A 15,054-nucleotide genomic window follows, 5' to 3' on the forward strand; every position below is an offset into this window, starting at 1 on the left:
CCACTACATGTCAGCATTAACCCATTCACACACACACACACACACATTCATACACTGATGGCAGAGGCTGCTAAGATTCCAACTTTGCCCATTTAGATTAGGATCTAATCTAAATACTCATTCTCCTCCTTAGCTGTCCATCGTGTCCGATGATGACGATTGCTCCAGGGGGTTGGGGAGTGGGGGAGGGGGTTCAGTGTCGTTGGCGCTGGTGCCACTTCATGTGGCTGTGGAGGCCGATGCGTGAGCCACACACTCGCCCGCAGATGGGGCAAAGGAGCCCAGATGTTGTTGTAATGCCGGCTGCCCGCTGGTGTCGTTGGGCACGCCTTTCGGTCCTCCTCTGTTGGGTGGTGTGGTGTATTTGTTCGGTCGCTCTGGCACAGGTGACCTGCCAGGCTGACCTATCAAGTGCCAGATGTTACAGATGGGTGGGGTTTATGTTGCAGCGCTTGAGGAGGTCTTTAGTGTAGTCCTTGTAGCGCCTCTTTTGTCCGCCAGCAGCCCGTTTTGCGTTGCTGATTTGCCCATAGAGGGCTAGGCGGGGCAAGCGGTGGTCAGGCATGCGGATAGTATGCCCTATCCAGCGGAGATGTTTTTTTGCTAGTGCTGCTTCCATGCAGATGGAGTTGGTCATGGAAAGGATCTCTGTGTGAGGCACCCGATCTTCCCAAGAGAGGCCGAGGATTTTTTGGAGGCATCGAATGTGGAAGGCCTCCAAGTTTTTGATATGCCGTCATCATGGGGTCCATGTTTCTGCCCCATAGAGCAGAGTAGAGGCACATACCGCGTTGTAAACAGCCACCTTGGTACTGATCTTTAGGTTTTTGTTTTGGAATAATTCAATTCAATTCAATTTATTTTTGTATAGCGTCAAATCACAACAGAAGTTATCTCAAGACGCTTTATATATAGAGCAGGTCTATGACCGTACACCATAGTTTAGAGACCCAACAGTATCCACCAAGCGCACTGTGGCCAGGAAAAACTCCCCGATTACTGGGAAGAAACCCGGAGCAGAACCGGGCGCAGGGCGGGCGACCATCTGCCGAGACCGGCTGGGGGGATAGATAGATGGATAGAGAGAGAGAGAGAGAGAGAGAGAGAGAGAAAGAGAGAGAAGCCGCCACAATAATAGCCTAGCAGCTGTAATAGCTAATACAAGTAGGACTGATAACACAAAACCAACAGTGGTGGATGGAAAGAGTGATAATACAACTATCGGAATTGACGTCATTGGGTCGTCCCCAGACGGGCTTTCAAGTGGAGCTTCCAGCTGTCTCAGTCCACCATACATCTGGCTAGCTCGCCAGCACTGTCCAGCATCTCTCCTCAGTACGTCCATGTATGTTGGTGTGGGAATGTGTTGGTAATCCCTCGTTAGCCTTGGTAGTCCCTCGTACAGACGTAGTTAATTAATGATGGTAGCAGTTGGTGTCAAGCAGGCACCGGACGCGGTAGCAGATGCAGCCACAATACCGGAGACATCCAGGTCCAGGTGAAACCCCGCTCCAAGTGTACCCCTGCTCCAGGTATAACCTCGCTCCCGGTGTGATCCCGCTCCAGGTATGACCTCGCTCCAGGTGTGACCCCGCTCCACGGTTAGCTGCGAGACAAGGAGGCACAAGGACTCCCGGGAAGGAATGAAGTTAGTAACAACATGGACATGGGACATGAGTATATACAGAAGGAGAGGGGAGCTCAGTGTGTCATAGGAAGTCCCCCGGCAGTCTAGGCCTATAGCAGTTTAAGTATAAGCGTTATCAAAGAGGAAAGTCTTTAGCCTACTCTTAAATGTAGAGACGGTGTCTGCCTCCCGGACTGAAACTGGGAGCTGGTTCCAGAGAAGAGGAGCTTGATAGCTGAAGGCTCTTGCTCCCATTCTACTTTTGGAGACTCTAGGAATACCCTCTAGAATACCCTTCTACGGAGTCGCCCAAAGGCTGATGAGGCTTTGTTGATGCGACTGTTTATTTCAGTGTCAAGGGAGCAGTCTGAGGAGATTGTGGAGCCAAGATAGGTGAACTGGTGAACTACTGTGAGTGGAACACCACCTATTTGAAAGTTAGGGAGTGAAGGAGGTTGGGTAGTGAGTTGTGCCATGACTTCGGTTTTTTGAACATTGACCTCCAGGTCAATGTTCAAAAAACCGAAGTCATGGCAGCATGCACCATGCAGCATGCCCTTAACACAATCTCCAGCCTATACCAGTCCTTTGGTCTCCAGACCAAAGGACTGGTATAGGCTGGAGATTGTGTTAAGGGCATGCTGCATGGACTCTGGGCTATGTGCAAAGACAGCGCAGTCATGCGTATTGGAGGTCATGGATTTGGCATGTCTTTGTCTTTGTGTAGGCCTGGAGCCGTCGGATGTTGAATAGACTTCCATCAAGGCGGTGCTCCAGGTGAACTCCATCTCTGTGTCCCAGGGTATGGTGGAAGAGGTGGGTAGTGGCTGAGAGGAGGAGATTGAACAGGACCGGTGCAAAGACACAGCCCTGTTTCACCCCAGTGTTGACCTTGAAGGGCTCTGACTGGAGTCCTCCTGTGAGAACTCTGGCTTGCATCCCATCATGCAGTTGCTGCAGGATGGAAAGAAACTTGGGTGGTACCCCAAGTTTTGAGAGCTGTTTCCAGAGCAACTCACGGTTTATGGTGTCAAACGCTTTTCTGAGGTCGATGAAGGCTATGTACAGGTCCTTGCGTTGTTCTCTGCTCTTCTCCAGCATCTGCCGTAAAACAAAGATCATGTCAGTAGTGGATCTGGTCTTCCGAAAGCCACATTGCGTTTCTGGGAGAGCACTTTCCGAAATGTACTCCACCAGCCTATTGAGCATGATCTTTGCCAGCACTTTCCCTGCTGTGGAGAGGAGAGAGATTCCGCGGCTGTTCCCACAGATGGCTCTGTCGCCCTTCTGTTTGTAGATGACCACAATGTTAGCGTCCTTCCAATCCTGAGGGACTATCTCAGACTTCCAGATGTTTATGATCAGGAGATGTAGGCGGCGTGTAAGGAGGAACCCCCCATGTTTGAGGATCTCTGCTGGGATGCCATCAGGTCCTGCACTTTTGTTGTTCTTTAGGCTTTCAATGGCTTTACGAGTTTCAGAGAACTGTGGTGGAGTGTCAAGAGGGAGGATTGGTGGAAGGTCTGGGAGTTTATTGAGGATATGGAGATCAACAGGGTTTCTGTGGTTGAGGAGGGTCTCAAAATGATCCGCCCAGCGGCCAAGAATATCATGGCGGTCCTTGAGAAGAGTGTTCCCGTTTGCTGATCGGACAGGGGCGATGGTCTGCTTCCTGGGGCCATATATGGCTTTGATGGCATCATAGAAGCCCTGGGTGTTGTTGCAGTCTGCAAACTTTTGGATTTCTTGTGCCCTCTGCATCCACCATGCGTCTTCCATGGTCCGGAGCGCATGCTGGGTTGTAGCTCTTGCTTTGGCAAAAGTGGCTTTCAGAGTGGAGGATCCAGGGTTTGCCAGGAGAGCTATGTGGGCTTCATGCTTTGCTTTGAGGAGTGATTTTATTTCTGTGGAGTTGTTGTCAAACCAGTCCTGATGACGTTTCCTTGACAGGCCAAGTGCTTCCAAGGCTACAGCGTGGATGGCTGTGCGCAGAGCTGACCAATCAGTGGGGTCCTCTGGAACTTGGTTGAGGTTTCTTGCAAGGACTTGTCGGAGGTTGCCTATAGTGTCGGGGTTTGTTGAGTGCTGTGCAGTTTAGTTTTCTGATTGGGGCGGTCTTTGGGCGACGTGGTTGAATACCCATACGGAGTTTGGATCTGACCATAAGGTGGTCAGTGCAGCATTCAGCCCCACGCATGACGCGGGTGATGAGAACGTCCTGTCTGTCCTTTTGGCGGACGATGATGTAATCCAGAAGGTGCCAGTGTTTTGAGCGGGGGTGTTGCCAGGTGGTTTTAAGCCTGTTCTTCATCTGGAAGGTGGTGTTGGTAATGACCAGGCGATGTTCCGCGCAGAGGGAGAGGAGCCGTAGCCCGTTGCTATTCATTTTCCCCACTCCATGCTGGCCTAGGATCTTACTCCATACATGATGCTCTGTGCCCACTCTGGCATTAAAGTCTCCCATAAGTATGAGCTTATCTGTAGCTGGGGTTTTCTGGATGATGGAGTCAAGACTTCTGTGAAAGTCCTCTTTGACATTGTGTTCTGCATCCAAGGTCGGTGCATAGGCACTGATGAGGGTGGCAGAGCGTCCCTTTGTAAGGGGAATGCGCCACGTCATCAGTCGTTCATTGATGCCGATAGGGGAGTCAGGGTTGCAAAACCCACACCATGGAGGCGATGTGTGCCTTCGGGGACCCCTTTCCAGAAGAAAGTGTAACCTGCACCGACTTCTGTCAGGGAGTCCTCTCCATGTAGCCTGGTCTCGCTAAGTGCTGCAATGTCAATTTTGTACTTAGCAAGCTCGAGAGCCACAAGTGCTGTTCTGCGGTGGGGTCTGTCAGGTGTTACAGCCATATCCAAGAGCGTGCGAACGTTCCACGAAGCGACGTGCAAGTTAATTTTCTTTGTTTTTCGACCGCAGTAAAGGGATGCTCCGACGGTTGCGGTTTACTGTCCGGAGTAGAGCAGACAATTTTCAGACCACCTTTTCTAGGTCCTTCCCCATTCGGGGTGAGCAGTGTGGGGCTGCTCAGATGCAATGGAAGCTGCCGAGGAGACACGCTGCTCCATCCCGTATCTCGGCGACCATCACTCCATTGCCACCTGCGTGCATGGTTTGGCTAGGCACTCCCAGCCACATCCTTGGCCTGTGCCTGCCACCATTCCATATCGCCACAGGGCTTTAGGGGGGTTGGAGCAAGGGGCTTGCAAGGGGCTCACTCCCACCATCTTGACTCCACCAGACAGACTTCCAGTGGCATGAGAAACTCGTGACGACCTTCGTCTGGATGGAGCTGCAGGGGACTGCCGATTGTCCGGTCTACTGGACTCCGCCTGTGCCTGTCCCCAACTGCAGATTTGTGATCAGGGTTTACTCCCCTAGCCATCGTACCTCCCAAGGTTTACCCACGTGGCAATGGGGCAGTGGTTGGTGGAACACCTCTAGGGACCACTGCAGCTCCGAGATCTCCTACTAATTCAGCCGGGGGTCGCAAAACCCCAGTTACCGTGGGCTGCCACGAGGAGGCATAGTAGGAGTCATTCACACACCGATGGCTATGCCTTTGGGAGCAATTTGGGGATCAGTGTCTCGCTCACACATCGGAACACATGTGACCCGGAGCAGCCGGGTATCAAACCACCGACCTTCCGATCGGTGGACGACCTGCTCTACCCTCTGAGTGACAGCCGTCCCCAAGAACCATTCACACCTACGGGACATTTAGAGTCAACAATGAACTTAACCTGCATGTCTTTGGACTGTGGGAGGAAACCGGAGAACCGGAAAAAAAACCATGCCAACACAGGGAGAACATGCTAAGTCCACACAGAATGGCCCCAAGGGCCGGATTCGAACCTGCGACCCTCTAACTTTGAGGTGTGTCCTGCTCAGAGGACGGCTCGTTGTGATTTAAATGAGGTTGTAGCTCGTTGTCTACCTTACCACGGTTAAAAAGAGCCATCGTTGGTGTTTTAACAATGTTCCAGTTATGAGTTATTGCTCCAGGAAGTTTGAATCTGTCAATATCTTTCACACTTTACCAAAGTCAATGACTTGACTGTTAGGAATTACTGGAGGAAGTGCACTATGAAGGAACTCGTTCCCTCGAGTTACTAACTCGAGGGAACGAGTTAATAAAATGTTCTCCTGGTGGTCTAGGGGGGCTCCATACTATTCTTTTAAGATTATGAAAATATGTTAATACCACTTTTACATGTACACTAAATCTACTGTATATTGCCATGTTTCACTGTGCAGAAGTAGGAACAACCAATTCAAACTATAAGAAAAAAATCAAATCAACATACACATGAGAAACGGTTTATGGAAATGGGGGTCTTACCTGGCCCTTAATAATGTGCATGAAGCGTGACATCAACTCTGGACACTCCAGGAGGAAATGGAAGTGGTTAAAGATGATCTTTGGATTCCTGGAGGCAGAGGGATGAACAGAGTGAGAAACAAGACATGTCTAAGTGAGAGAACAAAGAGATAAAAGTGGAAATAAATGTAGGGGAAAGAAGTTTCTGGATCAATAGCCAGTCTCTAGGTGCTGAAGTACGGCAGAGGGCCACATTGACTCACCTGGTTACAAAACACTTGAGCACCTCGTCATGCTTGCAGACAAACTCAATAAAGCGAGGGGACGTCATTCTGGGTGAGGAAAAAGAGGGAGGTAAAGAGTGAGGAAGATGAAGTGAGAAAGGAAAAGACACCGACAGCAATACCATCTCAGCAACAGCATGTGTTTTACAATTTCACTCATTTCTATCTGAAATGAGAAATCTCCTCCCCTGAAAATTATGTTGGATAATAATAGAAGACATCACTTCCTGATGGAAAGCAGGGTAAAATGACAGACAGCTCATTTCCGCAGGCATGTCAATAACACGCCTCTATTGGCTGTTAGTTAAGCATCTTTAATGATGTCATTACGTATGATTGTGGACCTGGAGAATGGTTTAAACAAAGAGAGAGATGAGCCTGATGGAACATGGAGAGCAGTACGTAGGAGCTGTGATGTAAACAGACCTGTAGAGGTCCTACCAACATGCATTCTACCAACATGCATTCTACCAACATGACATTAGCTCCTTGAGCACAGACCCTTGAGGCATCTGACAGGAGCAGCACATATAGAAGGCCTGGATCACAGCACTGAGCCGATTGGCCGTCATGGAGATGACGTCCTCCCCGTCGGCGTACAGCTCTGTTTCCATGACGGTCTGAGGGTCCAGTAAGGAGGGTAGCTTTGACGTGGAACCCGAGTGGTCAACCTCCCGCTGTTTGAGAAGCAGAGAGGCTATCTCGCTGCTGGATGAGGAGGAAGACGGGTTCTTCCTGTTCCTGTCCAGCTCTGTGGAGATAAGGACCAGCCACTCGTCCAGGGAGTGCCACAGCAGCTCCAGTGGCTGCAAAGACACAGACAGGAGATGAGCGGCACACAGGACCAAGGAGAAAACAAAGGGAGTGATCCATGAGGACATAACAAGAGAGGAGGGACTTTGGCCTTCAGGGTGTCTGCAGGTTTTACAAAGCTTCATTCAACACACATTGTCTGGGATTGAGTTAACACTAATGAATTTTGTCCAACTGAGTACAAGCCATGAAATTTCTGACTCTACTAAAGGTCGTTACTAAGGAACATTATCAAGATTTTCAAGGACCTGAGGATACCCTGTCAGTTGCACCAGAATAGAAGTTTGCTTTCAACAGGTTGGTTCATCCAACTAACAAAAATACATTTCATTACTTACCTCTTGTGCCATCTAGCAACAGAGAGTTGTGTTTTATTTCACCAGGTTTTGTGATATTTGTCTCGGATTCTTTTTCGCCTCCACATCAATATAATAGAAGTGAATGGAATTTTGTTTGTGGAGCTCATAACAGCAACACCTGGTTCCAGAAACAGTGTCCTTGTTTTTCTGCATAATCCAAATTCTGTGGACTGTAGTTCATAGGGACTACTTTCTACGGAAGAAATAGTCCCAATGAAATCTCCTCATTTTCACTGTATTTGGGTGGAGGCAGAAATCTGAAAGACAGATGTCTTAAAACCAAATAAAACCAGAACTATCTGCATAGCTGTATATGTATATATACTGGATTTCTGTTACTTGGGTGAACAAACCCGTTAAAAAAAGAAAGTCCTGTATCATTTGAAGGTTATGCCAGAGCAGAATCCTGTCAAGTCCCACAACAATCCTTTTTAGAAAGGTTATTTATAGAATCATTAAATGTTCCACATCAACAGTAAAAAGAAAAACTTTTTTTATTAGGGGTGTAACGATTCATCTAATACATCGATGTATCGATTTATATTCCTACGATCCAACTACATCCATAGGTACTCGGCAAGTTGTCCTTCACGGGAGACGTATATCGATATAAAATCAGTTGTATGGATACTAAGGATTTGTACCTTGTATTTAAGGATAACAAACGTTACATGAAAGTGTTTTTTAGCACTTTTATTAGTAAAGAAATGTTAAACGTTACTCCGGTTCACTCTCCAGACATGCGCCAGCTCTGCCCTCTGCAGTGCGAGCACGCATCCAAGGCGTGCATGCAGACGAACGGAGCACTGGACTCCTCGCTCTCTCACCCGGTAGAGGAGCCGGTCGGCAGAGTTTCAGGCGTCATCAATCACTTGACGAGGGCGGCTTCACCCACAGGCGCTTTCCCCGTGCGCTGTCATATTTCATTCAGAGAAAATGACTTTCCTTTCCCCGTCATGATATCTATGTGCACGCAGCATCAGCCTCACGGCGAAGGGAATTATCACGTCAGAAGTAAAGTAAAAAACAGAACAGAAACTCAACTAACGTTAGTCTAAAGTAGTTTTAAAATGGTTTTCCAGATGTTTTCATGTATGAAAAGAGCCCAAATGAACCCTGTAGGTGGACTACTTGATTACTATCAGCAGATTATTTAAACAGCGTTTGTAGAGGAATGATTCTGTCCCAAGCTGTCTGATCACTATCAGCTGTTTGATCACTATCAGCTGTTTGATCACTATCAGCTGGTTGATCACTATCAGCTGTTTGATCACTATCAGCTGTCTGATCACTATCAGCTGTCGATCACCATCAGCTGTTTGATCCCTATCAGCTGTTTGATCACTATCAGCAGTTGATCTCTGTATTATTGATCTACCGTTTATATTGAAGATGAGGACAGAAGCAGCAGGTTAAACCACTGTTCATTTAACTTGAATAGAAGTTGGTTTATTATATGTAGTGTTAAATATTGCACTGCCTTGTATCTTGAGAACTGAATCAGCGGGTCCTGCAGTTGCACTTTTTATTATTTTCTAATAAAAGCTGTATGTATTTGCCATTAATCGTTGTTTACTTGTTTATATCCATAATTAATTTATCCCTGATTCCCTCACAAGAAAAACTTTGAGGAATTCTGACCTGCTCTGTCCAGTATCAGTTATTTATTTCACAGTCACACTGATTGAATCAGAAGAAGTTACTGTATCGATTTCAAATCATTGAATCGTATCGTATCGTATCGCTCTAGATGAGCCAGATATCGTCCTTGAATTGTATCGGAACCATGGAAATCGTATCGTATCATTACACCCCTATTTTAGGTGATTTTATTCTGGTTTCAACCTCAAGAGGATGAAGACTATTCATGGTTCGGCAATATTACTATGAAATGAGTCCTACTTAGAGATATTGCTCTACTATCTATACGCAAGTCATTTCACTTTAACAGTTTTTGTTGTGTCAGGTGATTGAGCAGAACTGCTTTATGACAATATTAGATTTACAGGATTGGAAGGACCTTGAGAGACATATATTCTGAAATAATTACATATCTTTAAAGATAACAATATCATACTGTATATCTATATTGCAATATAAAATTACATGCAGCATGAAAGAAGGTTTGATCCATATTGCCCAACCCTAACTCTGTCCAAACCCACCAAAATACCACAGGGCCAAACATCTTCAAATGGAACATTAAATATCACAGGAAATCATTATTTAACTCCCAGCTACCTTGACAATAGTACATCAGATTATGAGATTGCAGGGTTCCAGAGATCATATTACCCAAATTTCAACATGTCAACGTATTTGACATGCAGAGGTTTATGATTAACTGCAAATGATAAAAAATGTCCATGGCTCACATCAAAGACAGCAGAACCTGTCCAGGAACATTCATCTTTTTGTATCGTCTCCACCTCCATCTGTCTCGCACACATCTGCAACCAATGGAGTCAATTCTTATTGGTGCTGTTTTAGTTGAAAGGGCATACAGTCAAGTCAGTGTGATCATGTGCCAGTGTTACCAGCTATCTGCCAATAAAAGAAGCAATTCACTACACAAAGTTCCACTCTTGTCCCAGTGCTGTTTTTGATACTACCACCATGACGTTTTCAAACCCTACACAGAAGTAATCAATATTTTCATATTAACAAAGGCTCACATGACTATGTGTTATATGAAAGGGAGACACTCGTAGATACAAACCCACAAAGAATTATCAACAACTTTGTGGAGCTTTTTGGAGGCTTTTAGCTCATTGTTTTGGTTCCCTCTCATCAACCTCAGACCCCCATAAAAGCTGAAAGTCAGTATTAAACCACATCGTGATTGTTTCATTTCAAATTCCAAAAGCTGGAGCGTAGCCTGGCAGATACTGAATTTTGAGGCAAATATTGATATCTGAGAGTAACAGAAATCAACTGCAATTTCTTTCTTTTCTTTAACATAAACATTTGTGACAGTGGTCACTTAAATGGGGTAGATTAGTGAGCAGGACTTTAGACAGTGCAAAAATAATCATGTTAGTGCTCTCTGGTGGACAAACTATGCAATGGAGACACAGTTTCTATATGAACTAATTTCTTTGTTATTTCTGCAGTGACATTTCCTCTTACTTATTGGCAAACATATACTGCATGCTGATACTGAGATATTCATAATAAGCCGGTATTGGTCAAGACTGAGATATTCATAATAAGCCAGTATTGGTCAATATATTGGTCCAATAACATTATTTATGTTGCCTCCAATATATTTGTCTGTAGAAAGATTATGTTCAGTTGTATTCAAGTTCACAGCCACTGGATTTTTTTTGGTTTGTTTTTCATAGCTTTACTTCTCAACTGTTGTCACCTGTGGTTGATGATTACTCCATTGCCCGGTCTCCATTGGCTATTAAGACTGTGCACTTGTTGCCTGTTGCTATAGTTTTGAGATAGATTATACATATAAAATGTCATGTTGATTTGTGTTTTATGCCTGGTGGAGATCTTTGACCGATCGAAACACTGCACTACAATAGCCAATAAAAAATATTTTAGGAGCAGAAAACAGAGCACAGATTTCAAATTGATTTTTTGTCTTTTAGCTGTGAGTACTTTTCTCATCAAATGCCCCAGAACTAACCAAATCATGATTTAAAAAGTAAAATTGGTGAACATACGTTTTGATATAGTATTAAACTAAAAAAGTTTTTTTTTTGTTGGTTTGGTTGGTTTAATCTCACACTTTTGCACAGCACAGACAGATCACAATAAACTGCTCCTACTAACCTTAAAGACCTGGCTGCGAGGCGTCTTGTTGCCATTGTAGCCCATGTCGTTGCCATTGTTGGGTGATGAAGGCCCCAGGCGGAAGACATGACAGAAAATACGAATGATTCTCAGCAGACTCTTCATCTGAGCTTCAAAACTGCTGGACAGGCTGAGAATGGACGGAGGGAACGTGAGGGGCTGTCAGACACATTTTAGCATGACTCAAATATCAATTTGTGCATCTTAATCTTAATTCACTAAACTGGTTCTTCAGGCGAATCATGATGCAGCTGAAGCTCATTCCAGACTAAACCAATGAGGTATGAGTTAGAAAAAGAGACAGTTTGATATGATGGAGGAGCAGGACATACAACTGTTCAATAATCTATAATCTGTACCAGTTTAAATTTGTATTTATGTCACCAGCATGATGGAAAGTTAATTAGTGTTTCCCCAAAAATGTTAAACAATTCCTAAATATACAACAATGAATAAGTAAAAAAGTTCTGTATAAAAAGATCAATGTGTATGCAACATAAAATAAATAAGGAAAAGAACGCAAATATGTGAATCAAATATACCTGAGAAGCTTGTGTCCATTGGTGGTAGCCACTTCAGCAAGACTGGTCAAGATCCTCAGGTAATGACTGTCGCTCTGCTGAGAGACGTGCTCCATAACCTGCCTGAGCTGCACACGCACACGCACACACGTCAATAGAAGTGTATTCACAGGGCTTATCAATGAATGTAGAGACAAACTGCTCTGACCATGTTCTCTTTCATATCATCATTTTGTGTCATCTGGATGAGGGTCTGGAAAAGTCTACTGTGGTGCTGGATGAGGATCTCACAGGTCTCCCCATATCCACCCTGAACACACACACACACACACACACACACACACACACACACACACACACACACACACACACACACACACACACACACACACACACACACACACACACACACACACACACACACACACACACACACACACGGTGGGACAGTAACCACATGAACTGATTCAACACAACACTAAAAGTGAAAAGTGCAAGAATGGTTAAGAGGTGGTTAAAAAAAACCCTCACCTGCACACAGAGATCCAGAGGAGTGACTCCATTCTTGTCAGCAAGATATTTGGCACCTCGAGAGAGCAGGATCTGTGCGGTGTCTCTTTGGCCATGACTACAGAATAACACAGTAATGGACTGTCAAATACTGGCTACATCGTTATAATTCTGGGTTATTTTGGTATTCTGGCATGTGAATTAATAATGTGAAAGGCCATCTCCTGTTGGTTTAGTCATTCTCTAAATTAAAGGAAGAGTAAGACAGTTTCAGAAGTGTAAATGCATCAGTACATCTCTACTCCTGAACAGTTAAGAAGTGTATCTGGGAATCCCAACTAGAAGCGAGATGTGGGCAAGACGTGAGCAGCACATAAGCATTCGGTCATCCAATCCTCACTGACTGTCCTCCGTAAATGTCTCTGCCCCTCTGTCAGCGGCTCGCTAAGCTGCCTTCACTAGGCTGACTGAGAGCAGACATTTGCTGAACCAAAATAGTTTCATGTCGGCTCCATGGGGAGAAATCAACAGTGTTTGTAGATCTATGTATTGACTAATTGATTTTATGACACGGCTGTGTTGGATACTCGATTCTGATTGGTCAATCATGGCATTCTGTAATTTCTCTATAAAAGACCGTTGCTATTAACAGACTGTTGCTATGTGTAACAGACCGTTGCTATGTATAACAGACAGTTGCTATGTATAGCAGACCGTTGCTATGTATAGCAGACCGTTGCTATGTATAGCAGACCGTTGCTATGTATAGCAGACCGTTGCTATGTATAACAGACCGTTGCTATGTATAGCAGACCGTTGCTATGTATAGCAGACCGTTGCTATGTATAACAGACCGTTGCTATGTATAAAAGACTGTTGCTATTAACAGACCGTTGCTATGTATAGCAGACCGTTCCTATGTATAACAGACCGTTGCTATGTATAACAGACTGTTGCTATGTATAACAGACCGTTGCTATGTATAAAAAAACGTTGCTATGTATAACAGACTGTTGCTATTAACAGATTGTTGCTATGTATAGCAGACCGTTGCTATGTATAACAGACTGTTGCTATGTATAACAGACCGTTGCTATGTATAACAGACTGTTGCTATGTATAACAGACCGTTGCTATGTATAAAAAAACGTTGCTATGTATAACAGACTGTTGCTATTAACAGATCGTTGCTATGTATAGCAGACCGTTGCTATGTATAACAAACCGTTGCTATGTATAACAGACTGTTGCTATTAACAGATCGTTGCTATGTATAGCAGACTGTTCCTATGTATAACAGACTGTTGCTATGTATAACAGACTGTTGCTATGTATAACAGACCGTTGCTATGTATAACAAACCGTTGCTATGTATAACAGACTGTTGCTATTAACAGACCGTTGCTTTGTATAGCAGACCGTTGCTATGTATAACAGACCGTTGCTATGTATAACAGACCGTTGCTATGTATAACAAACCGTTGCTATGTATAACAGACTGTTGCTATTAACAGACCGTTGCTTTGTATAGCAGACCGTTGCTATGTATAACAGACCGTTGCTATGTATAGCAGACCGTTGCTATGTATAACAGACCGTTGCTATGTATAGCAGACCGTTGCTATGTATAGCAGACCGTTGCTACGTATAGCAGACCGTTGCTACGTATAACAGACCGTTGCTACTTATAGCAGACCGTTGCTACGTATAGCAGACTGTTGCTACATATAGCAGATCGTTGCTATGTATAACAGACCGTTGCTATGTATAAAAGACTGTTGCTATTAACAGACCGTTGCTATGTATAACAGACTGTTGCTATGTATAACAGACCGTTGCTATGTATAACAGACCGTTGCTATGTATAACAGACTGTTGCTATGTATAACAGACCGTTGCTATGTATAAAAAAACATTGCTATGTATAACAGACTGTTGCTATTAACAGATCGTTGCTATGTATAGCAGACCGTTGCTATGTATAACAAACCGTTGCTATGTATAACAGACTGTTGCTATTAACAGATCGTTGCTATGTATAGCAGACTGTTCCTATGTATAACAGACTGTTGCTATGTATAACAGACCGTTGCTATGTATAACAAACCGTTGCTATGTATAACAGACTGTTGCTATGTATAACAGACCGTTGCTATGTATAAAAAAACGTTGCTATGTATAACAGACTGTTGCTATTAACAGATCGTTGCTATGTATAGCAGACCGTTGCTATGTATAACAGACTGTTGCTATGTATAACAGACCGTTGCTATGTATAACAGACCGTTGCTATGTATAACAGACTGTTGCTATGTATAACAGACCGTTGCTATGTATAAAAAAACGTTGCTATGTATAACAGACTGTTGCTATTAACAGATCGTTGCTATGTATAGCAGACCGTTGCTATGTATAACAAACCGTTGCTATGTATAACAGACTGTTGCTATTAACAGATCGTTGCTATGTATAGCAGACTGTTCCTATGTATAACAGACCGTTGCTATGTATAACAGACTGTTGCTATGTATAACAGACCGTTGCTATGTATAACAAACCGTTGCTATGTATAACAGACTGTTGCTATTAACAGACCGTTGCTTTGTATAGCAGACCGTTGCTATGTATAACAGACCGTTGCTATGTATAACAGACCATTGCTATGTATAACAAACCGTTGCTATGTATAACAGACTGTTGCTATTAACAGACCGTTGCTTTGTATAGCAGACCGTTGCTATGTATAACAGACCGTTGCTATGTATAGCAGACCGTTGCTATGTATAACAGACCGTTGCTATGTATAGC

General features: G+C 44.3%; 1 protein-coding gene and 1 long non-coding RNA gene across 3 annotated transcripts in view; one reads left to right on the forward strand and one right to left on the reverse strand.

The window, feature by feature from the left end:
* LOC141779815 (uncharacterized) overlaps positions 1-15,054 on the forward strand; it is a 648,874-nt gene that overhangs the window by 180,991 nt on the left and 452,829 nt on the right. Inside the window, exon 2 of the long non-coding RNA XR_012596445.1 lies at positions 1,499-1,745. This is a non-coding gene — a long non-coding RNA (uncharacterized LOC141779815). The remainder of the gene's footprint in view (positions 1-1,498; positions 1,746-15,054) is intronic.
* hace1 (HECT domain and ankyrin repeat containing E3 ubiquitin protein ligase 1) overlaps positions 1-15,054 on the reverse strand; it is a 90,185-nt gene that overhangs the window by 27,359 nt on the left and 47,772 nt on the right. Inside the window, exons 8-15 of one of the 2 annotated variants that reach the window (XM_074654836.1) lie at positions 12,268-12,364; positions 11,945-12,046; positions 11,758-11,864; positions 11,195-11,345; positions 9,784-9,858; positions 6,738-7,042; positions 6,216-6,284; positions 5,974-6,061 (exon numbers count right to left, since the gene is read on the reverse strand). In XM_074654836.1, the coding sequence (XP_074510937.1) occupies positions 5,974-6,061; positions 6,216-6,284; positions 6,738-7,042; positions 9,784-9,858; positions 11,195-11,345; positions 11,758-11,864; positions 11,945-12,046; positions 12,268-12,364 (994 nt within the window). The remainder of the gene's footprint in view (positions 1-5,973; positions 6,062-6,215; positions 6,285-6,737; positions 7,043-9,783; positions 9,859-11,194; positions 11,346-11,757; positions 11,865-11,944; positions 12,047-12,267; positions 12,365-15,054) is intronic. The other variant, XM_074654837.1, reaches the window with a different exon arrangement.

Source organism: Sebastes fasciatus, chromosome 12 (genome assembly GCF_043250625.1).
Source record: "Sebastes fasciatus isolate fSebFas1 chromosome 12, fSebFas1.pri, whole genome shotgun sequence".
Lineage (NCBI taxonomy): Eukaryota > Metazoa > Chordata > Actinopteri > Perciformes > Sebastidae > Sebastes > Sebastes fasciatus.